This window comes from Prionailurus bengalensis, chromosome A1, assembly GCF_016509475.1.
Source record: "Prionailurus bengalensis isolate Pbe53 chromosome A1, Fcat_Pben_1.1_paternal_pri, whole genome shotgun sequence".
NCBI lineage: Eukaryota > Metazoa > Chordata > Mammalia > Carnivora > Felidae > Prionailurus > Prionailurus bengalensis.
Genome location: NC_057343.1, coordinates 188,546,145 through 188,569,202, shown reverse-complemented (window position 1 = coordinate 188,569,202; position 23,058 = coordinate 188,546,145). Strand labels below are relative to the sequence as shown.

General features: G+C 38.1%; 1 protein-coding gene across 1 annotated transcript in view; it reads right to left on the bottom strand.

Moving 5' to 3' along the window:
• The window catches only part of ATP10B (ATPase phospholipid transporting 10B (putative)), a 256,201-nt gene that overhangs the window by 104,775 nt on the left and 128,368 nt on the right, over positions 1-23,058 (bottom strand). The window contains exons 3-4 of the mRNA XM_043596691.1: positions 1,590-1,884; positions 390-584 (exon numbers count right to left, since the gene is read on the bottom strand). Of these exons, the coding sequence (XP_043452626.1) occupies positions 390-584; positions 1,590-1,864 (470 nt within the window). The 5' untranslated portion in view covers positions 1,865-1,884. The remainder of the gene's footprint in view (positions 1-389; positions 585-1,589; positions 1,885-23,058) is intronic.

Below are 23,058 nucleotides of genomic sequence, written 5' to 3'. Positions count from 1 at the left end.
CTCTCAATAATATAGCATTTTTGTGCTTAATATTTTGAGTGTTTACATGTGCTAAATTAAGGTTTCTAAATCTCAGCACTAGTGATATTTTGGGCTGGATGATAATTCTTTGTTGTGGAGGGGCTGTCCTGTATATTGTAAGATGTTTAGCATCATCCTTCTGCTTTTATCCACTACCTGCCATTGGCATTCTCTTCAATATGGCAACCAAAATGTCTCCAGAAAGTGTCAAATGTTTCCTCCTCGGAAAGATTGCTCTGGTTGAGAATCACTGAATTAAGTGAACTTAAGAAAATAAAATGTGACAAGAGAGACCAATCCTTTGAAAATGCTGATGAGTTTTCATAACCTATTTGGAAGCAAGAAAAGAGAAGGGTGATTTCTTTTACCTTTCATATATCCAGATGTTGGAGCAGTTGATCTTTCTATCAAGACGATATCTCTTGAAGTCTTCCATGCCATCCTTGACCATGATGAGGAACAGCACAATAGCCAATGGTAACATGGTGATTTCTCTGTGGAAAACTTCCATGGAGGGCATCCAGTTGAGAATCACCAGGAATAGGAAATACAGATTAGCCCATCTGGAAGGGACAAGAAAAGTGTGAGTGAAAACCATGGAGAAGGAAATATACTTTCCACACTATTTCTTCCCTATTGTTGGCCTTTATCAACTAAAATGACATTCTCTTTTAGGGTGACCTCGAATTATGGTAAGGGCTCTGAAGCCAGATCCAGCTATATTCAAACTCAAATTGTTTATTAGTTGTGTGACTTTCTGGAGCTTGTTTCAACATGTGTAAAATGGGGCTAGTACTATGTACTTTAAAGGGCTCTTATAAATATTACATAGTATTATATTTGTTACATATGTAATAGAGCATTCTCAGTCATAGTAGTTTCTCAATAAATGACAACTTGTAACGATAATTACTAAATTTAGGATGATATATAAGTGTATATTTTGCTTTATAATTATAATACAATCTTGCATGTATCATCTCGAAATTATGGCTTACATTTTTAACTTTTCCAAGTGCATCTAGCATCCTTTTGCCACTGTGCCTTTGCACATGAAGGTCTGTTGGCAGGGACATTCTCCTGGCTCCCTTCCTGACTTCTCTCTGTTTTTACCAAGTTAATGCATTCTCTTCTTTCAGATTATTTAAATTGTCACTTATTCCTGGAAGTCTTTCCTGACTTTCTTAATTAGCCCAGATCTCCCTGTTATTTACTCTAACATCACCATATACCTCTTTTTAGAAGTATCTATTTAAATTCTAATTTGACATCAGTTTATATAATTCTTAAATTTAATGTCTGTCTCTTTCATGAGAAAATATAGTCAAGACTATGTTTCTCTTTTCTCCCTCATGTATCTCCAGCAGTGAACACATGGCCTAACACAGTAGAATCTGATATTTATTGAATGAATGAATGAATGAATGAGCAAATGAATGACAAGTCTTTTTAAGGTACATGCATTTGGATATTAAAGGATAGGTAACCTAGAGGGCAGCATCTTTGTTTCAGAAATACTGGCAAATACTTGGTTAAAGCGTGTATCGTTTGGCCAAGTGGTTGTGTACCTATGAAACTGCTCAAAAAGATTCTGAGGCAGGAAAGTGAGAAAGGTGTATTTGGTCGTGCAGATTCTGTTGCCGGAGTATCTCCTGGTGATTTCTGCCCAATCTCGGTGGCACGTGCTGTTGTTGGGGAAGACGACCCGTTGTTGTATCAGGTTGTAGCTTTGCCTCTTCTTCTCTTCAGACAATAGTGGTGTGGCTTCTGATGGAGACTGGGGGAGGCCATCTCTGACTCGCCACTGCCACCGGTGCCAGGATGAGTCCACTGAGAGTGCCATTTCTGGCAGCAAGCTATGGTCTAAAACAGACACATGAAGTTGTTATGGTCAGAAGAAAATATATGGTATATTGGCTCACCCACTTGTTCACCCATCCAACCAAGGTAGATTATGGAATACAATGTGAGGAAAATAGGTTCAATCCCTACAAACCACATGTTTAAGAGTGAGAGACGTAAAGCAAATAATCATATAAATATATAAATAATATACAACTAACACTGTGACAAGTACCATGAAAGCATTTAAGGCTGGGGGGAGGGTGCAGATGACCTTGTTGGGCCTATCAGGAAAAGTATGGTCCTGTGGGCTATGACACCAGAGGTCAGAATGCTATCTGTGGCTTGTTCCTAATGCTGAACTGTCTGTTTACCTTCCCGGTCTTCAGTTTCCTCACTGTAATATGAGGAAAACTAGTCTTATTCTACTTTTTCACCAGCTTTTTGTAAGGAATGAAATTGATAGTATATAAAGTATGTCTTAAAGGGAAAGGTGTTCCCTAGCTATAAAATTTTCAGGTACTGGGTACTGATATTTTGAAGAACCTCATTTGTGATCAGAACCTCATAGAAGAGTAATAGGTAGTACAAAGGAGATAGTTTCTTTCCTAGAAAACTTTGGCCTGAGGTGACTGGGCTGTATAGAATGTTGTTCCATGAACACCGCCTGTTTTGTTTTTTTTTTCTTTTAAATGTGTTGATTGGGGGTGAGGGTGGGAAACCCCTTCCTTCCTTTCCACTCGATTTAGTGGTTTCTGAAACTGAGCACTTATTCAGATGATCCTCCTAGATGATGGACGAATGCTGTGTTATTTAGGATATTCCTGTTTCTGAGCTCTTTTAATGGAACCTATAAGCAAAACTTTAAGCTTCCCTCTAGCAATTCTTACTTAAAGACCACGAAGGATATTATTGAGACATACTTTGAAAGGTTAGAAGTTGTATATAATGGTGCTTCTCACCTACTAGGCTCACAGGATGATTTTCTTTTGAATAAATGGATGAGTAAACATCAGATATTATTAATCTTACTATGAGAAATTCCACCTGTCATTGAAAATGTTCCATTTTAAAGGAGAAAAAGTTCCATTTCTAGTTTAAATGATAATATTTTACTTTCCTGATGCCCATATGATCGGACCCTTATCATAATTCTCCTCATGACTTTAATCAATCCAAATGATTTTCAATCCACAGGAGCTCTTCAGAGTCTTAAGTGAATCCTTGTAGCAAGCATGAAAAAATAAATGCAATTACTGATGCCCATTATTATGTGACCAAAAGCAATATTATGACATATGGTAAGCCAGAAATAATATTGTATATCTTCTTTCTCATTTTAAAAAATGTCCCTTTCATGGATTTTTTTATTATTATAAAAGAAAAGGAAATGAAAAGATAATTCATGAATAGAGTTGAAAATGCAAATGAGAAATCTTGCAGTGGCTAATGCCATACATAACAGACTTCTCTCAATTTTAGGTTATAAGAACTTCAAAAAAGAAGATTGGGTTGATATGGGAGATGGAGGTATTTTTGGTGGGGTGGTTTAAAAAGTTCATTTATTGTATCATATTCTTTATTTTATTTTAGTTGTCTTTACTTTTCTTAACACTGTAAAATAAGTTTTCTTAAAAATAAAGCACACGCAAAATGGATGCCAAACTAGTAGATGTAAGTTTGATGGGGAACTGAATGTTTCCATAGTTTCAAAGTATCTTTCTCCCAAATCATTAATTACAATGGCCAAAAAAAAAAAAAAATCACTTTGCAGTGAAGTAACATGGCAGATACCACCTTACCCCAGAGATCAAAGCAGTATCACTAATATGGTATAACTTGACATTCTGTGCCTCCTGATATGATGTACCAAGGACATGGCATCATTTCTGTTATCACAAGGAAATATTGAAAAACTTCAAACTGGGGATTATTTTACAAAATAACTAGCTTATGTTTTTCAAGTGTCAAAGATCAAAGAAAGGCAGAGGAAATATTTATGATTAAAAGAGACTAAAAAGATATGACAAGTAAATGGATCCATCTTGGATTGGATCCTGGATTGGGGGAGATAAAGTAGGTATAAGGCACATAATAGGACAATGCATAAAATTTAAAACTGAACTGAAGATTAGTAATAATATTTCAATAATGTCAAAATTCTCCATTATAATAATTACATTGTGGTTATGTAAGAAAATGTTTTTGTTCCTAGGACGTCCATCCTAAAGTAGTTATGAGCAAAGGGGCAAGATGTTTCAATGGTTTAGAAAATAATGTACATGTTTGTATATATGTGTGTGTATACATATGTACACATACACACTTAGCTAGGTAGGAAGGTTGTGCGAGGGTGTTCCAGGTAGAAGAATCGGCTCTGGAAACAAAGTTCATAGGAGTGTCCTATAGGATACATGAAGTGAGGGACAAAGAACAGTCAAAGTTGAGGATGGAGGCACAGACAAGGACCAGATGGCCTGTTAAGGCTATTTATTATGCTCAGAGTATAAAGGAGTCCTGAAGAGTTTTAGGCAGTGAAACAACATGACCACAGCTGTGGATCCCACGCTTTGTTCTGGTGGAAGCACACAACAATGGACTGGGGAGGGGGGCCAGGAGAGGACAGGAAAGTAGCTCCTTAACCCATTGCTTCCTCTTTCTTCCAAGTAAGCTACTTCTTTCCAAAATTGGAACAGGAAACAAAGGGAGATTGTGCAATCCTTCGATCTGAGGTGTGGTTTATCGCTTTCATAAAGGGAGGGACATGTCTGAAGCATCTCTCCAAGGTCTGGTCACTGATAAAGTCTCTCATTCTAATTTTCTGAAATGGTACCTCCCACTAACAATAAACTTGAAGGTATTCTAGCTTTACTAATTTACACTCAGATCCTTCTGGCATGAAGTAGTAATTCTTTCCAGCACCACTATCATTTGCCCCTGGGCAAAATGTGTTCTAGATGGTAGGGGGGTACATTTTTATTTTTTTTCTTTTTAATTTTTTTTTTACATTTATTTATTTTTGAGAGACAGAGAGAGACAGAGCACAAGTGGGGGAGGGGCAGAGAGAGAAGGAGACACAGAATCCGAAGCAGGCTCCAGGCCCTGAGCTGTCAGCACAGAGCCCGACACAGGGTTCGAACCCACAAACCGTGAGATCATGACCCGAGCTGAAGTCGGATGCCCAACTGATTGAGCCACCCAGGCGCATTAGGGGGGTGCATTTTTATATGGTGGGCCATTAGCCTAACATACTAAGTACAGTTTACTGACAAATCCTGTTCTTGCTCCCAACTTTCTCCATCTTGCCTGGCCCACATTCCAATTAATCCCATTTCCCTTTTTTATTTTAATGAACCAAGTAAACCCCATTTTTGGCAAATTCTACTTTCACTGTTAGGGGTCAACCAGTCTTTCACTGAGCCAAAAAATACTTGTTGAACTCTTGTTTTGTACCAAGTGAGTAAAGCCTATACATCTATCTCTTTTCTTCTGGAACTTGCACTCTAGTGAGACTGACAGATTATAAATAAACACTCATAGAAATAATGATACAGTTGATCCTTGAACAACATGGCTTTGAACCACATGTGTGTGCTTATATGTGGAATTTTTTCAATGCAGCATAGAACTGTAAATGTATTTTCTCTTTCTTACTATTTTTTAAATATTTTTTTCTCTAGCTTACTTCATTATAAGAATACAGTATATAATACATATACAAATTATGTGCCAATTAACTGTTTATGTTATCCAAAAAGCTTCCCATAGGTTATTAGTAGTTAAGTTTTTGGAGAGTCAAAAGTTATATGGGGAATTTTGACTGTGTGGGGTCCCTGCACCCCTAACCCCCACACTGTTCAAGGGTCAAGTGTATACTCACCAACTAGGATAAGTGCCACAAAGGAGAACAGGGTACACTGCTATTACATAACAGAAGGATGTGACCTTGTTGCTGAAGAGGTGGGGCTTGAGCTAAGATCAGGATCATCAATGTGAGGTAACTGGATGGGATGTGTGTGTGTGTGTGTGTGTGTGTGTGTGTGTGTGTGTGGTGTTTGTCTGTGTATGTCTGGAAGTAAGTGAGCATTCTAGAAAGAAGCCACATTTGCAAGTGTCCTGTTAGCTCTAGCAAACATTGATTTTAAAAATGGAAAGAAAACTGAAGTAAGGCTAGAAAGCAGTAATAAGTGGTGACTAGAGAATTACTTTACCTAAATGTCCAGTTCTTTAAAAAGTATGTGAGTTGGGGGATGCCTGGGGGGCTGTCAGTTAAGTGTCCGACTCTTGATTTCAGCTCAGGTCATGATCTCATGGTTCACGAGTTTAAGTCCTACATTCAACTCAGTACTGTCAGTGGGACCATGAGAGGGATTCTCTCTCACTCCCTTTCTGTCTGCCCCTCTCCTGCTTGTGCTCTCTCTCTTTCTCAAAATAAGTAAACTTTAAAAATACTATAAAATTAAATGTAATCTATACTTAGATTCTTAATAAATAGTACACTATCTTGATATTAGAATTGATTAGAAGCTAAGAGAGTTTGGCCTTCACTTAACCACAGGGGTTTGTAAAGCACTCTATCCTGTGTGCTACAAAATGTGTAAATCTCATAAGATAATTTCCTGTTAGACACCTCGTTAACAAACAATAACCACCTTAGAATAGTCAGGGGTTAGTGTGTCCTTAAATCAATCAATTATGTCAGTTTTCCCCAAATTGTAATCATTCTTGAATCACTGTTCCAATTTCTGCCATACCCAAAGATCATTTGTTTTATTAAGTGCAGTATATTTTAAGTTAAATCACTTAAAAATTTTTAATAATATTTAAAATTTTTTAAATGTTTATTTATTTTGAGAGAGAGAGAAAGACAGAGCATGAACAGGGGAGGGGCAAAGAGAGAGGGAGACACAGAATCTGAAGCAGGATCCAGGCTCCGAGCTGTCAGCACAGAGCCCGACATGGGGCTTGAACCCACAAAGTGTGAGATCATGACCTGAGCTAAAGTCGGACACCCAACCAACTGACCCACCCAGGTGCCCCCATTAATATTTATTTTGTAAAGAGAGAGACAGAGTGTGAGTGGGGGAGGGACAGAGAGGGAGAGAGGGAGAGAGAGACACAGAATCTCAAGTAGGCTCCAGGCTCTGAGCTGTCAGCACACACAGCCCGACGCGGGCTTAAACCCACCAACCATGAGATCATGACCTGAGCCAAAGTCGGACGCTTAACTGACTGAGCCACCCAGGCACCCCTCAAATAACTTTTCAAAAGCTTAAATGTTGTCTTTGGCCTCATGTAAAGCAATGATATCTGAAATTAGGGATTTGATACGCATGATTTTTTTTTCATAGGCACTGACATAGACCTACTTCTATTGAAATAAAAACTGTTGGCCCATTATCACAGCTTTGTCCCAGGCCTTCCATATCTCTCTTTGCTATTCTGAGAATGAGGCTCAGAAACATCACCAATTATCCAGAAAGTGTCAGTCATTTTCATTATTGGAGGCTTATACACTAACGCAGGAAAGGCTGCTAACATGTTTTTCAAGGTTTTTGTTTGTTTGTTCATTTCCCACAGAAGTATCAAAACAACAAAGGCAACAGCAACAAAAGGTTTTTCATCTACCCTGAATTAAATAAAAAATCCAGAGAACTCGATTCCTATATATTCCCCAAGCATTCTACTAGATCAAGGAAAGATTTGCAATACAACAATCTTATTACCAATTTTCTATTCATTTTGTTTTTTCCCCACTTAATCTAATTGGATTTGCTTGAGGAAATGGTCATAACTTTTATGTAGTCTTCTAACTATTTTACCCATACCCATTTTACAGATGGAGAAACAAAAAGGGGAATAGAATAATTCCTCTCTAGAACTTTCTTTCTCTCCCTTTCAGAAAAACCTATATTTTTTAGAATCCAAGATGTAATTTTTGGTTCACATTTTAACGTTTTGAACCTAGGATATGTCACATAACTGATATGGTAATAGGTTTGTTTTTTTTCTTTTTAGCCTCACAATATATTATTAAATTCATGACATTTTAGATTCAAGGGAATATGTTTAGTTGCAGGCTAGAAAACAGAAATCACAATTTGAAAAGCCCTCACTAAGCTTTCCAGTTCTGGAACCTGCTGGGGAAAGTTTGGTAAGGCCTTCTTGGGAAATGAATGACCCAAGAGGAGACATTCTTCAATGCAATTCAGATAGGCTAGAAGCCTTGAAGATGGCTGAACATCAGAGCCTTCATTTGTCTTGTGCAGCTATGGGATTCTACATATAGCTGCTGAGTGCAATCAGTTCTTACAAGCACCAGAAAGTGCTCTGTCCTTCCCAATGGGAAGAGCAGGAACTGTGATTTGCCTCATTCACAGGCTACAAAATGTGTCCTATAATTAGGATGCCAGATGCTGACTTCCTCCAGAGAGAAATATTGAATAAGAAATGTGTCTGCAGGCCCTTGCACAGGGTGGGGTGGGGATTGTGGCTTTTGGAGGCTGGTGAGAATGGGCACCAGTGTGGAAGGGGAAGGCAGAGTGAAAAGAAAATAGGAATCACCTTAAGTAAAATTAACTGAAGGATGTACTTCTGTAGAAGGTAATAAAAACACGTGACAAATGAAATCCTATAGAACAGGTCTTTGTAGGAATGATCAAAGGGTAGATCTTTATAGAACTCAGACATCAATGGCGTACCACACTCAGTCTCCATCGCTAGTCTTTTTGTGAATGCTGTTTACCCTGATTTTTTCTTAGCACCATGGTCCATGAGAGCCTTAATCTAACAGATTTTCAAGGACAATGATTTTGTTTCTTTAAAATTTTTTTAAAATGTTTATTTATTTTTGATACAGAGTGAGAGACAGAGTGCAATCGGGGGAAGGGCAGACAGAGGGTGGCACAGAATCTGAAGTGGGCTCCAGGCTCTGAGCTGCCAGCACAGAGCCCCACATGGAGCCTGAACTCACAAACCGTGAAATCATGACCCAAGCCAAAGTTGGACGCCCAACCAACTGAGCCACTCAGGCACCCCATGATTTTGTTTCTTAGACAACAAGAAAGATCTGTGGTCTGCTATGCTATACTCCATTACTCCCCAGTTTTTTTTGGAGTTTAGGGCATCACCAGGCACCCAGCAAGCTGGTCTCCCGTTAAGTATATCTGGAGCTCAGGCCTCACTCATGAGTTTTGGACAAGAGTATCCCAGTGCTTCTTTGCCATCTTCATTTCTTTTCTAGGTGTCTTTGGTCCAGTAGCCCCCATTCCTACGAATAGCATCTCCCTTTACCTGAATGACCTGGAACTCATCTTTGATTTTTTCCTTCATTTGCTACAGTCAATCTATTTTTAAGTTCTATCCATTTTTACTTTCTAAATATTTTTCAAACCCATCTGTTTATCAACATTTCTCCTGCTTCCAGTCTAATAAAAGACATCACTGTGTCTTGTATGGACCACTACACAGACCTCCATCAGGGTCCTGCATCCTCACTTGCTCCTGTTCCAACCTAGTTTTCTCATGACAGCCAGTGTTGTTTTTCTCAAGTGCAAATCATATCATGGCAGGTCTCTTCTTAATGCTCTCGATGATTATGTTTGCTTTTGTATAAAACCCAGCCTTCTCACCATGGCCTACATTATACTTCATGTGACCCAGCTTGTACCTACCTCTTTTCTTCTTACTCAACTATTCTCAAACACTCTAAGCTTTCTCTCTTTCTCCTCTTCCCTCCCCATCCCTACATGAGAATCTGGGCACTTGGTAGTTCCTCTCCCTTGAGGGTCCTTCCTTCACATTTTGCCTACCATATTAGTCAGGTTAGGCCATGGGCCAGGCTATGAGACAAAGTCCCAAATCTCAGTGACTTTGCACAACCTATGAAGAGTTTGCAGTTCCAAATAACTCTCCTCAATCCAACGTTTCAGGGGTCCAGCCTTCCTCTGCATCACAGTATCAACATGTGTCTTTAAATAGAGCCATAACAGTATGCAGAAGTGAGCTACATCACTTTGCTTCAGTCAAATGGTGACAATTAGCTACATTGTCTAATCCTGGCAATAAGAGAGGCTGACTATGTGGGGAACACATAGAATCTTTGGTAAGCACTGGTGTCATTTCCAGGTCCCAGATTAAATGACAGTTTTTTCACAGAGTGGGTATAGGATTAATCCACTGAGGGCTACTAAGGCAATGTGCCAGCATGGCCATAGGCTATGGTAAGACCTGTCATTGTTTCCTGTAAGCTAAGGAAAGGGATTCTACACTTTCTAAACACTCTGACACCTTCTATTTGGGTGTTCTCCTTCAAATTTGAAGCCAAGAGAGTGACCCCTAAACTCTGGCCCTCAGATGCTGCCCTGAGTTAGGCTGCTGATAGTGAGATGTTAGTGAATTCATACATGCTCCTGGCATAGTCTGTAGATAGAACACATCATGTGCTGCAGTCACATGTGAGACAGTACTTTAAGTTTTAATTTTAATTCCAGTTACTTAACATACAGTGTTATAATAGTTTCAGGTATACAATATAGTAATTAAACACTTCCATACATTACCTTGTGCTCATCATGACAGGTGCACTCATCAGTCCCCATCACCTATTTAACCCATTCCCTCACCTGCCTCCCTTCTCAAAGCTGTCAGTTTGTTCTCCATAATTAAAAGTGATTCTTGCTTTGTCTCTCTCTCTGTTTCTCTAATTTTTCCCCTTTGCTTGTTTGTTTGGTTTCTTAAATTCCACATATGAGTGAAATTATATGGTACTTGGCTTTCTCTGACTGATTTATTTTGCTTAGCATTATACTTTATAGTTCCATCCATGCCATTGCAAATGTAAGCCACTGCTTTTAAGTGTAGCAGATATGGTTGAGATGTATATATTGCAAATTTGTTTAAAGGCATTACTGATTTCATGGTAAGCTTTTGCTATTATGTATTTTCTCAATCCATGATACTAAAATTATACCAACTCTTAGGTATAGGTTATGAAAATATTTTATGAAAAAAGAGGTCTTCGGGCTCTGAAAGGTTGGAAACACCGGTGTAGCAGAGGGAACATGAAACTGAATACAGGGTATTTAGCTAAGGGCAGAGAGAAAGTTCCCTAATGCACATTTCCCACTCCAAAAAAATGGTTGGAGAGATGAAGTATATACACAGGAAAGGTAATGGACAGGGTATGAACAGGGAATTGAATAAACATAGACACTTTGGAAGTTGTCAAAGATAGAAGAAAATATGGGTGACTGGGGAGGACAAAGCAAGCTTCCTGGAGAAGCAGAAGTGGTCTATTAGTGAATAAGAAAGCTTGGGTATCCAGAAGCAGGGATAAGTCCAGAATGTGCAAGAAGAGGCAAGTGAGAAGCTCTGTCTCTTATTCCCACTTCTCGGATCTACTGAGTTAGGCACTCTAGGGGTGGGGTGGGAAATATGTACTCTTAACCAGCTCCCAGATCATTGTAAAGTAGTGACTTCCAAAGAACAAACATGGAGAGACCCTGCCTTATGCACTCACATATCTTCCCTCCATTGAAATCTACCTTTAACCATTTTCTTTCCTCTGTTACAGGCCTGATTTCCCAAGTATCTTCTTAATAAAGGCAAAAGATCTTGGAAATAAAAAGACAATGTGGGCAATCTTTTCTTTGTAAGAGGCAGGCAAAATGAGATGCATAATTTCATTTTTTATATCCCTTCAGGCAGAAATGTGATTTCACTTAAAAGTTGTTTTATAGATTCTTTTGGTTTACTTTACTGACAAAATAATTAAGTTGGGTCTAATTAAAAGTGAACAAATTGCTTGCACAAGCTGAATAAATCAGTGCTGAGCTGAAGGGTGAAGAAAGTTGTTCAAAGTCTGCAGGGCTGAAAGCAATTAAAAGACAATAGTGACACTGACAGGCTCAGTTCACCTCACTCCAAACATATGCATGATTATGTGAGTTACATGCTCACTAATACCTCCAGGAAAGATGGAGGTGAGGCAGGCAGCAAGTGAGAAGGAATTGGGAAATTTGGGAGAAGCTTTGTCAAGGTCAAATGGACTAGACACCTGGCTTAGTGCAAAGCAATTGCACCAGATTTGTAAAATGGGGTAAGAAAAACTGATATTTTAGCAGGTGCCTCCAGAGTTTCCTTAGGAAGGGAATATAGGCTGATTAGCACTTGGGATGAAAAGTAAGGGAACACAAATTAAGGGGAAGAAGAAAAGGGAGAGGGAAAGGAGGAGAGAATTAGCTGGCAAGAGCGCAAGAAATAGTGATTAAGATGGCAGCAGATTCTTGCTTGTGTTGTCGAAAAGGGTAGAGGGATTTTTTGAGATCTACTTTCTTAGCAACTTTTAAATATATAATACCTGTTATTAACTATAGTCATATGTTGTATGTTACATCCCCAGGACTTATTTATTTTATAACTGAAAGTTCATACATTTTGACCCCCTTCACCTATTTCACCCATCCCTACACCCCCACCTCTGGGAACCACCAATCTGTCCTCTATTTCTATGAGCACATTTTTTTAAATTTTGCTTTTTAGATTCCACATATAAGTGAGATTACTCTATATTTGTTTACCTCTGATTTATTTCACTTAGCATAAAGCCCTTAAGATCCACCACACGTGGTTGCAAATGACAAGACTTCCTTCTATTTTATGACCAAATAATATTCCATTGTATATATGAGACTTTTTTTTAAAGGTCAGATATGTACTAATATATGTCTGATATTGAAATATGATATATGTTCTTTTCATGTTACTTTAAAATTGTTTGTAAAACCTCACAATGCTGAATGGACTTTTATAAATGGTAACCTTTGATTAGAAGTCTAGAAGTCAAGAAGGAGTTGCTCCCATATTTGGCTCAATGTCAAGGGGAGAAGCTTAAAGAAGAGGCACAAGAAAGAGTGGAGAACAAGAAACTTAGCAAATACTAGAAATCAGAACCAGAGATTATGAGGAGAAACGCAAGTCCCATAAAAATTCACAGAAATTTGGGAGGCATGTAGGGGCATAGGGTTTTTCATTTTTCAAGTTCATCTAATTTGGATTTTAAAGGGAAGGGTAATCCAAGCCAGGCTGACAACTGGTTTATACATCCCACTAACCAGCTGTGTGACCAGGAGCAAGGCTCTCTGGGCCTTAGTTCCTTCCACTATGAATGAGGGAATTGGAGCAGGTTATCACTCAGGCCCATGTGTGTCTCTAACACTTTTGCTTCAGGTTTAATTCCCACCCTGACTTTTCAGAAGTCAAGGAGATGAGTGGCACTCATGAGGGACTTTGCCAGAGAGAAGACTATTTCCTCCCCAGGTGATAGCCTATCCATAAAAAGGAAGATCTCAAGCACATAGTTGCTAAGTGACTGATCCTTTCTTTTCAGAAATAGAGGCTTTTTTGTAGATCTGTTTTGGCTGAGTTTTTTTTTTTCATCCATGCATTGGGCTGAACATTCTCATATTTCCAAAGAAATAAGTGAATCCTCTCATATTTATTATTTCTTCTCTCTTACTAAATTAATATAGTAATGACAAGGTTCTCAAAAGGCCTCCATGTGTTCCAAACTTCTATTCACAATATAAGGAGGAGTTTCAAGGAAGATCCAATTGTTCTACTGGACATCACCATCTGGACTTCTCTTAAGAATCTCAAGCTCAGTTTGCTTCCAAAGAGACTCATTATCTTTACTCCTATACTTGCTATTTGACCCCAGTTCTTATCTCATGGAACGGTGATGCTACCCCTTCAGCTACCCTTTTGATTTCTCTCTCATCCAATGTATCCAATCAACTACCATGTCCTGTTGATTCTAACCGATACACATTCTATCAGTTCTGTCCACTCACCTCTGGGCTCATTGCCACTACACATCAGTCTAAGCCACTCTCATCTCTTGCCTCAATTACTTGAACAATTTCATAGTTTGTCCCTCTCCAAATTTGCTCCTCTCTAATCTGTTTTCACAAAATGAAATAAAAAAGATATCATCAAATTGTGAATCCATTCATCTCATTGCCTTGCTCAAAAACCCTTCCAAGCTTTCAAAATAGAATAAGGAACAAAACTTTAACATGATTTACAAGTCCTTCCCTCCATGAACTAGATACAGCTCCTCTTTTGTTTATCTCTTTCATGATCTATCTAGTCATAGGAAATTATTTTATTTACTTTTGTGTCTCTCTTTCACCATCACAACCAATACCAGCAGCATTCTCTACTCCTCACCCCCAAAGCCTAGCTAATTTCCATTCATTTTTATGACTTAGATGTTCCCTCCCCCAGAAAACCTTCCTTGGTCCGGAAGTATGATTGAGGGGTTAATAATGTGCTTCATAGTACTCTGTCCTTATCCCATTTTAGCTCTTAGTTCTGTGTATTGAGCCTATGTGCTTCTCTAGGTTGAAGGCTTCTACAGGGCAGTCATCACTCTATCCTCCAGGTCTCTTGGGAAAGTCACTATTTTAACCCCCCCAGTGTCTCCTGAAAGCAGTGACCACTCTCTCCCTCCAGCGAATTCTGGGAGCAGTCACTACTCTTCCCCAGGGCTTGGCCAGTTCAGTCATCACTTTACTCCAGCACCTCCTAGGAACCATCAGCACTTTACACCTCCTTCCCCACTCAGTACAATGATAGGCACCAAGAGGTATCTGATTTCTTTGATGAATAAAAAAAAATGTTTTTCAATATTATCTTTAAAAATTTCAAGGAACCTCAACCCTATTATTCCATTTTACCCTCCAAACAATCTGTTGAGGTATTATGGTGGTTTTCTCCTGACATAGGCATTAAGTTCCTCAATATACCTACTTAGAAGGATCTGTGGTTAAGGAACTCAAGAGCTCATTGCAGAAGTTCTCTTTGTGACTAAGTTTTGAGAATATAATAAAAAATATTTTGAACCAGACTATTAAGGTAGCATACTACATAATTTTAATATAAATGGAATTTATCCTTTTAAAAAATAAGTATTGCACAGTTTCACTCACAATCTTCTCCCTAGAACTTTCTAATGCTTGTCTCCCCTAACATAAGAAACTTGAAATTAATTTTGTTTGCAGTGCACATCTGTTATGAAGCATAAGAACAAAATTGTTCTGATTTATGAAGAAGGGTTTTTGACTTTGGGCTTCTTAGATCTCAGTGATTCTGACTGGATCTTTGAGATGGACAAATTATTCGGGAAGTGTTTCTGAAACTCCCTTCCCATGACACAGGATTACATGTCCTTAACTGCTCAGGAGCTTTTCTGACTAAAGTACTTGTAAAAGGATGCTCTTAGAGCTCTTAGCAAAAGCTCTTCCTGCAGTTCTAAAATCACAATTCCTGTGCTTTCAATATTCTTTATCTTTCAATATTATCTCATGCAAATATTTACTTCTGATACACTGTCCTTATGTATTACTAAATCTTTAGTTCCTTATTTTCTTAGAAATGACTTGATATTTGCACATAGTGGAACTGTATTGTTTAGGTCAGTTGGAAGATTGCAGAATTAAATTTGTTTATACTGAATTTTCATATTTCGTGAAATTGTGGCTTGGAGGGTATGGCTGCGAATAATTCTGAATTTTTCCATGTTTAGAGATTGATCTGATGTATCTTTTACTCTGGAATAACAAAATTGATGAAGAAAGGTTAGGTGACTTGCTTAAGGTCACAAAGGTAATTAGAAGCAGAACTGTCAGTTTCCTAATGCACAGACTGGACAGCTTGGCTTTGGGTTTTTCTACCTCAATGTGAGCCATTTGTGTTTGCTCCTAAAACTTTAGACGTCTGTGATTGCCCTGGATGATTCATTTAAAAATAAACTTTTGATTTTAGAATAAATTTAGGCTTACAGAAAACTTGCAAAAGATAGTACAGAGAGTTCTTTTACCTGACATTCTCTTAATCTTACAGAATCAGGATACATTTATCAAAATAAGAAGCTAACATTGGTACAGTACTATTAACTAATTTACAGACTTTGTGTTTCACCTGGGCATTTAAAAAATTTCTCAAATTAGAGAACATTTCAAATTAGATAACAGCACAGATCCTGACCGCAGTGCCACAATGATATTTGGTTATTGGTATCAAGAAATTCAATTGGTCAAAGGTTTGTTTATGGATCGTTCATTTGTTTTAATATTCCTTTATCCCTACCTGAAATAATACTAAGTGACTTTCTGCTGTGAGCCACACTACTTCTAGCTCTCCCACTATGAGTAGGACCCTTGAGCTGGTATGGACATGCAGGAGTCTGGCACTTCAGGGCAGAAAACCTGGACTCTCCAGGATAGTGTATCATAACATTTTTGCCTCATTTGAGATTCTTAAAGGCTCCCTGGTTGTCATAAGACTCATTAAACTTCAAGCAAGAATATGTCTGGACAGAGACTTTGCATTGGCATGTGACAACACATAAACTTTATTGCATAAACTTTTTCGTTTATTGCAATATGCATATTTTATCTTCAGGATAGGGGCAAATAGATCCATGTATAGCTTTCTGAAGAACAATACACCATACATGTTCATCTGTTTCCTATAGGAAAGAGGTTTATCAAAGTTGGAGGTGCGGAAGGAGGGAAGATTGTGAAGGAGAACATGACTGTAGTCTCCTATGACAAAACCACAGACCTGTAAACCCAGAGACAGAAGACACACACACACACACACACACACACACACACACACAAATGGAAAAAAAAAAGTAGGGAAACAAGTGTCATCACTTAAATACTCTTATGGCTAAAATGGCAGAGGCTCATGGAAATGTGGAGAAGCAGCATAGTGATAAATCAATCTGTCACCACAAGCTTGAAGGAGAAGGACAAGAGTGATGTCCCCTTGACTGGACTGTTTGATGAGGGTTAGGAGTTCCCACCCCTTTAGGAATCTTTCCTTTCTGAAGACTTAGTCCCTGAGACTCAATTCTTCTCTCTTCATTAAACCTCAATCCTTGGCGAGAGAACCTGGATGTTTAGAAAAAAAACATTGGGCCTTGCTTTTTGTGTTCCTGTCTGATTGACTGTGATTGAGTCTGCTGAGGAGATCTGCTGACATTTCCTGGTGCCCAGGGGGGTTGGCAACCATTTAAACATCTTTAGGGTGTTTCAGGGTTTTTAAAATTTTATATATAAGACACAATTAGAATTCTTTCTAGGATACTTTCTTTGGCTTATTATTCTGATATAGGAAATTTAGAAAAAAGCAAATTAACACATGTAGGTAGCTATACTCACCTTCCCTCCCACCCCCTAATCACTTCATTCTGTCCTTTCATGAAGGAGCCAAGGAGATAACATCCCTTGGTGAGTGGATAATTTATTTCCAATTTTCTCAATCTTTTTAGAGTCATGCATGTAGAGATTTGGTGACCAATAAAGACCAATATAATGGTCTTTGTCACAAGGGCTTCATACTATCCAGGCTATAAATATTGTCTAGGCACCTATCTTTTCCTCTAGGCTATTAGAAAGACAAATGGCTTTGCTGTCCAGCAAGTGGGGGAGGGGGACTGTTGAGTACAACATCATAAAGAGTAGGCTTTGATGGTGGCAGAATGAGTGTGTGGATTTTAGAACCTGAAACACCATGTATATGTATATTGAGATGAGAGGTAAAAGGCAAGTTTGAGTTAAATCTATTTCTCCCTTCTGCTGTGTTCCTGTGGCACTGAAACTTGTCCTACATAGTGTTGGAAGAGCTGTCTGAACAGGGGAAAATCCATCCTATGATTTGATTTATCTGCACGATGCCAACAAACCAAGGTTCCTGAATTATCTCATGGATTAAAGACCCCTTGGAGACAGATTCAGACAGTGCGTATTGGCACCAAAATAGCAAATAGACAAATGATACACACCAGAGAGCTGGGCAACAGACTTATGTACATATGGGGACTTGATACGTGACAGATGTGGCCTTACAAATCAGTGCAGACAGACTACTCAGTCAGTAGTGCTGAGATCATCGTTAACTCATATAGCAACAACAACAACAAATTTCTACTGTACACTGCATGCAAAAAATAAATTCCGGGTACAGTAAAAACCTCCATCCCAGGGAGGGAGCATTTAAAACAAAATATAGGAGAAAATCCTTATGACCTTGTGGTAGGGAGGGAACTCATAAGGCAAAGATATCAATAATTAAAGGTTGACAAATTGACTACATTAAATTTTCTGTGCCCTGGGGTTCCTGGGTGGCTCAATTGGTTAAGTGTCTGACTTTAGCTCACGTCATGATCTCACAGTTCATAAGTTTGAGCCCTGTGTTGGGCTCTGTGCTGACAGCTCAGAGCCTGGAGCCTGCTTCAGATTCTGTGTCATCTTCTCTCTCTGTTCCTGCCCCACTCTCTCTCTCAAAAATAAATAAAGATTAAAAAAAAAATTTAAATTTCCTGTGCCCTAAAGATTGTAGAAAGGCAAGTTGCAGATGGGGAGATGTTTGTGACACTATTACATGTACAAATTCAAAAAGAAAAGATAAACAACCCAGGGGAAAAATAAGAAATGATAGGAACAGGATGTTATCTGATGAGGAAACCCAAATGGCTTAAATCACATGAAATTATTTCCAGCTTTATTGGTGGTCAAGGAAAAACAAAGAAAAACAACAACAAAGTGATACCTTTCTAGGTCGTTAGACTGGCAAAAAATAATCCTAATTACATCCAGATTTTCAAAGATAAAATGCAATGAGCACTTTCTTATACAAATTGTTACAACCACTTTGGAAAGCAATTTAGCTTTATCAAGCCAGGCTGAAAGTGCACATGCCCCTAGACTCAGCATTTCTACTTCTGGGTAGGTATCCTGGAAAAATTTGCACATATGTATTCAGAAATTCAGGAAATGTATTCAGAAATGTTCAATGTATCATTGTTTAGTAAAAGTTAAAAACTGGAAACAACTTAAATACACATCAAACATAAAATGAAAAAATAAATTATAGCATGTTTACAAAATGGAATGTTATGTGGCACTTAAAATTGAACTATACCATCATGGATAAATAGCAAAATAATAGTTAATAATTCTCTATAGGTTTAAGAATTTTCCTATAGGTAGTACTGTTAGCACTTTGCATGTAAATCTGAACTCATTTAATTCTCTTGATAATCTTCTGACAGTGGTACTATTATCATCCCCATTTTATTTAAAAAAAATGTTTTTTCAACGTTTATTTATTTTTGGGACAGAGAGAGACAGAGCATGAACGGGGGAGGGGCAGAGAGAGAGGGAGACACTATCATCCCCATTTTATAGATGAGCAAACCAAGTACAGAAAAATGTAAGTAATTACCCCCAAGCCTCATAGCTGTCAGTGACAGAGTTGGGCTGTAAATCAGCTAATTTTAGAATTGGTGATTTAAACACTGTACCTGTCTTATAAAATAAATTCAGAATGCTGAGCAACAAAAATATTATGTTGAGCAAAAAATTTAATTTGGAAGATGATTCATACAGTACAATTGTCTATTATTTCAGGTAAGTTTCAACTACATTTAACAACAAAAAGTGCCTTGAACAAGATATTTGTTTATAACACAAAATGAGTCTAGAGGTGGGTAGTCCAAGGCTGATACAGAGGCTCCAAGGTCATGAGGGACTCAGACCTGTCTGCTCCACCATCCTGAGCACTGGTTTCTGACCTTAGGGTGATCTCCTGAACCAAAGAGCTACTGGAGTTTCATCCGCCAGTTATGCTCCAAGTAGGAAGGAAAAAGGAGGAAGAGCAAAAGGTACACCTGTCAGCTGAGTCACTTTAAAGGGTCACCCCAGAAGCCCTGCCCAATGACCTTTGCTTTCATCTCCCCAGCTATCCCTGTAGCTGTGAGAGAAGGTGGGAAAAGTAGGCCTTTAATAGGGAGCATTGTTGCCCAGAATATGCTACATGTTCTATAAAGAAGAAAAGTAAATACTGAGTAGGTCAACTAATAAACAAATATTCAGTAGGAAACTAAGAGTTTCTATCATAGGCACCATTTATACAAGGCTTAAAAGAATACTATATATTGTTTATGAATTTATATTCATACTTATTATGGTAGGAAAACATGTATGGGAATAATATCACATTTAGGACAATAGTTATATTTAGAGAAGGAGGGACGATGAGGCACTAGAGAGGGATACACAATAAACTTCAACTATATCTCTAATCTTTAAAAAAAAACTCTAAAGCAAAAATGAGATAATATTAAAATTTGATAAGTTGGGTGGAAGATAAGACCTGATGTGTCATTTGGGGGGTATATGTGTGTTTTCTAGGATCTCTTCTTCTTTTGTGTAGTTCATTCACTGTCTTTTTTTCACTTGTCAAAGAAAAAAATTTGAAGAGAGGAGCTCTGAGGAGTTGTTAGACATGGAAGGCTTTTATGGGAAGGAGGGTGGGGCAAGAAAGTTATTAGCAAAATTTTAAAAAGAATTGTTCCAAGAAAGGCCACTTTCCTTTAGGGGGAAGGGCAGAGGTCTTAGGTGGTTTACACATTTTCCTTCGGGAATGCAGAGGGCCTATGTGGCAAATACCTTAATGATGCTGATCAGAAAATTCCTCACTTACCTAGTTAACACTACATTGAAATTAGGATTGGTATTAAGCCCTGGTTTGGTGACATGGTCTAAGTGACACCATTTTGGGCCTGCGGTTTTCTTTTTGACACTCTCTTCTTGAAGAGAACTGCCTCCCCTCTTGAAAACTTAAGCCCTTACTGGACTTAGGATAGTTTGTTCCAAAGTGCAGCATTTTTGGAATGCCTGCTTTAACAGGAGTAAATTATTTACTTATCAGTTCCTTATCAGTAACAGATATTTACTTATCAAATGTGAAGCACTGTAAAACCCTCTCAAGGAACTGGGTACTTATGACTACTCAATATGCTTCAGCTGTAACTCCTAACCTAATGGTTTTCTACAGGCAAATCTAGTTGATATAATCAAAGCCCTTATTTCCATAGGATAGATGTTATGAATTAGTATTACCCTATGGAAACTTTGTATACCATAGAAACCCAACACTAATCATGAAAATAAATGATGGGGAAAACCCCTCAAATATGTGCTTTTACAAATATTTATTAAGAAGCTAAAATCAGTCCAGATGCTTTCCTTCTGTTTTTATTTTTTAGAATAGTTTGAGAAGGATAGGTATTAACTCTGCTTTAAATGGCTGGTAGAATTCCCCTGGGAAGACATCTGACCCAGGACTCTTATTGGTTGGGAGATTTTTGGCAACTGATTCAATTTTTTCACTGGTTATTGGTCTGTTCACATTTTCTATTTCTTCCCATTTGAGTTTTGGTAGTGTGTGGGTGTCTAGGAATTTGTCCATTTCCTCCAGGTTGTCCAGTTTGTTGGCATATAATTTTTCATAGTATTCTGTAATAATTGTTTGTATTTCTGTAATGTTGGTTGTGACATGTCCTCTTTCATTTGTGATTTTATCCATTTGGGTCTTCTCTCTTTTCTTTTTGAGAAGTCTGGATAGGGGTTTATCAATTTTGTTTATTTTTTCAAAAATATGGCTCTTAGATTCATTGATCTGTTCTGCTGTTTTGGCAATGAAATCCTGCCATTTTCAACAATGTGGATGGAACTGGAGGGTTATTATACCAATGAAATAGTCAGAGAAAGACATATCGTATGTTTTCACTCATATGTGGACCTTGAGAAACTTAATAGGAGACCATAGGGGAAGGGAAGGGGTAAAAATAGTTTCAAACAGAGAAGGAGGTAAACCATAAGAGACTCTTAAATACAGAGAACAAACTGAGGGTTGATGGGTGGGAGGAGTTGGGGGAGGGGGGAAATGGGGGAAATGGACGAAATGGGAAATGGGTATCGAGGAGGGCACTTGTTGGGATGAGCACTGGGGTGTTGTATGTAAGTGATGAATCACAGGAATCTACGTCCCAAACCAAGAGCACACTGTATACACTACACTGTATGTTAGCTAGCTTGATAATAAATTATATATATAAAAAATTAAAGTAAAATTTTGATATTTTGCTAAAAAAAGAGGTGAAAATCAAATAGTGAATATAAAGTCTACCTCGTATTTCCTTTCTTTTTTTAAAAAAGACTTGACAAAAATCTGAGTGCAATGAAGGTTGAAATGAAAATGCTGGCTTCCTATCTTGGCCAATATCTCTCTAACAAGCTTCTTAAGCAATCTTCTTTGCTTCAGAGTCCTTTGAACTGAATTTAAATTAAAGTCAACCTCCTAAACTTTTCTTATGAGTCAGTATGCCTGAAAACCTCTGCAATCAGGCTTTGACCAGGAAATCTGGATCTTGCTTTGTGATGTAAAATACTCTGCAATTGCTAGCCTCATACTTCAGTAGTTTCAACTCTGGAACTTTCTGGAAGATTCTTGCCTTGATTCTTTTCTGTATTTGCATCTTTTCTTTGGGTATATAGCCTCCTCTTCCTGAAGAGCTCAAACTATCCTTTACTCATGCTGAAAACTCTTTTGATGTTTCACCACATTTGTTGTCAGCTTTTTAAAGCAAGATGTTGCCTTGGTCAAAATTGTAGCTTTGATAAAGAAGCATATTATTTGCATGTCTGCTTATAAGGCCTTAATCAAAAATTATTCCACTTCACGACTCAGTCCATTGCCTTTTCTTATTATTATTGGTGCCAATTCACTCAGATGGTAAATGGCAAGAGTGCCTACATTGGCTGTAGTGAGTAGGCCAATTTTAATACAAGTTGTGGCATCCAATGAGTGAGTGTATATGTGTGTGTGTGCTGTGTTACCTATGATAAAAATAGTATAAATAGGAAAGTTGCCACTTGGACTTTCATAAGTTGGGAACAATGTACACACATTGCTCTCTTTGAATCGCAGGTTGGGATGTATCACCTAGGGATTCATGTGTTCACCTAGGGATTTGTGAACAATGGTGCTCTGTCCTCATGGAATGTGTAAGGGTGGAAATATTTTCCCTTCTTCCATTCTAGGTTTTTTGGCTAATCTAAAAACTAAATTGACATAGGACAGATTAGCAGAAGAAAAACTAGAACATGAGACTCCTTGACAGGTAACTGGGACTTATATACCACTCTGAGGTAAGGAAAAGGAAGAGGGATCTGAGACTTCAAAGAGAAGGAAGACAATTCATAGGAAGATATAAAGAGCAAATGTTTGGTAAACAAATGTTTGCCATGACACGTAGGTAAGTCTTTCTGATATAAA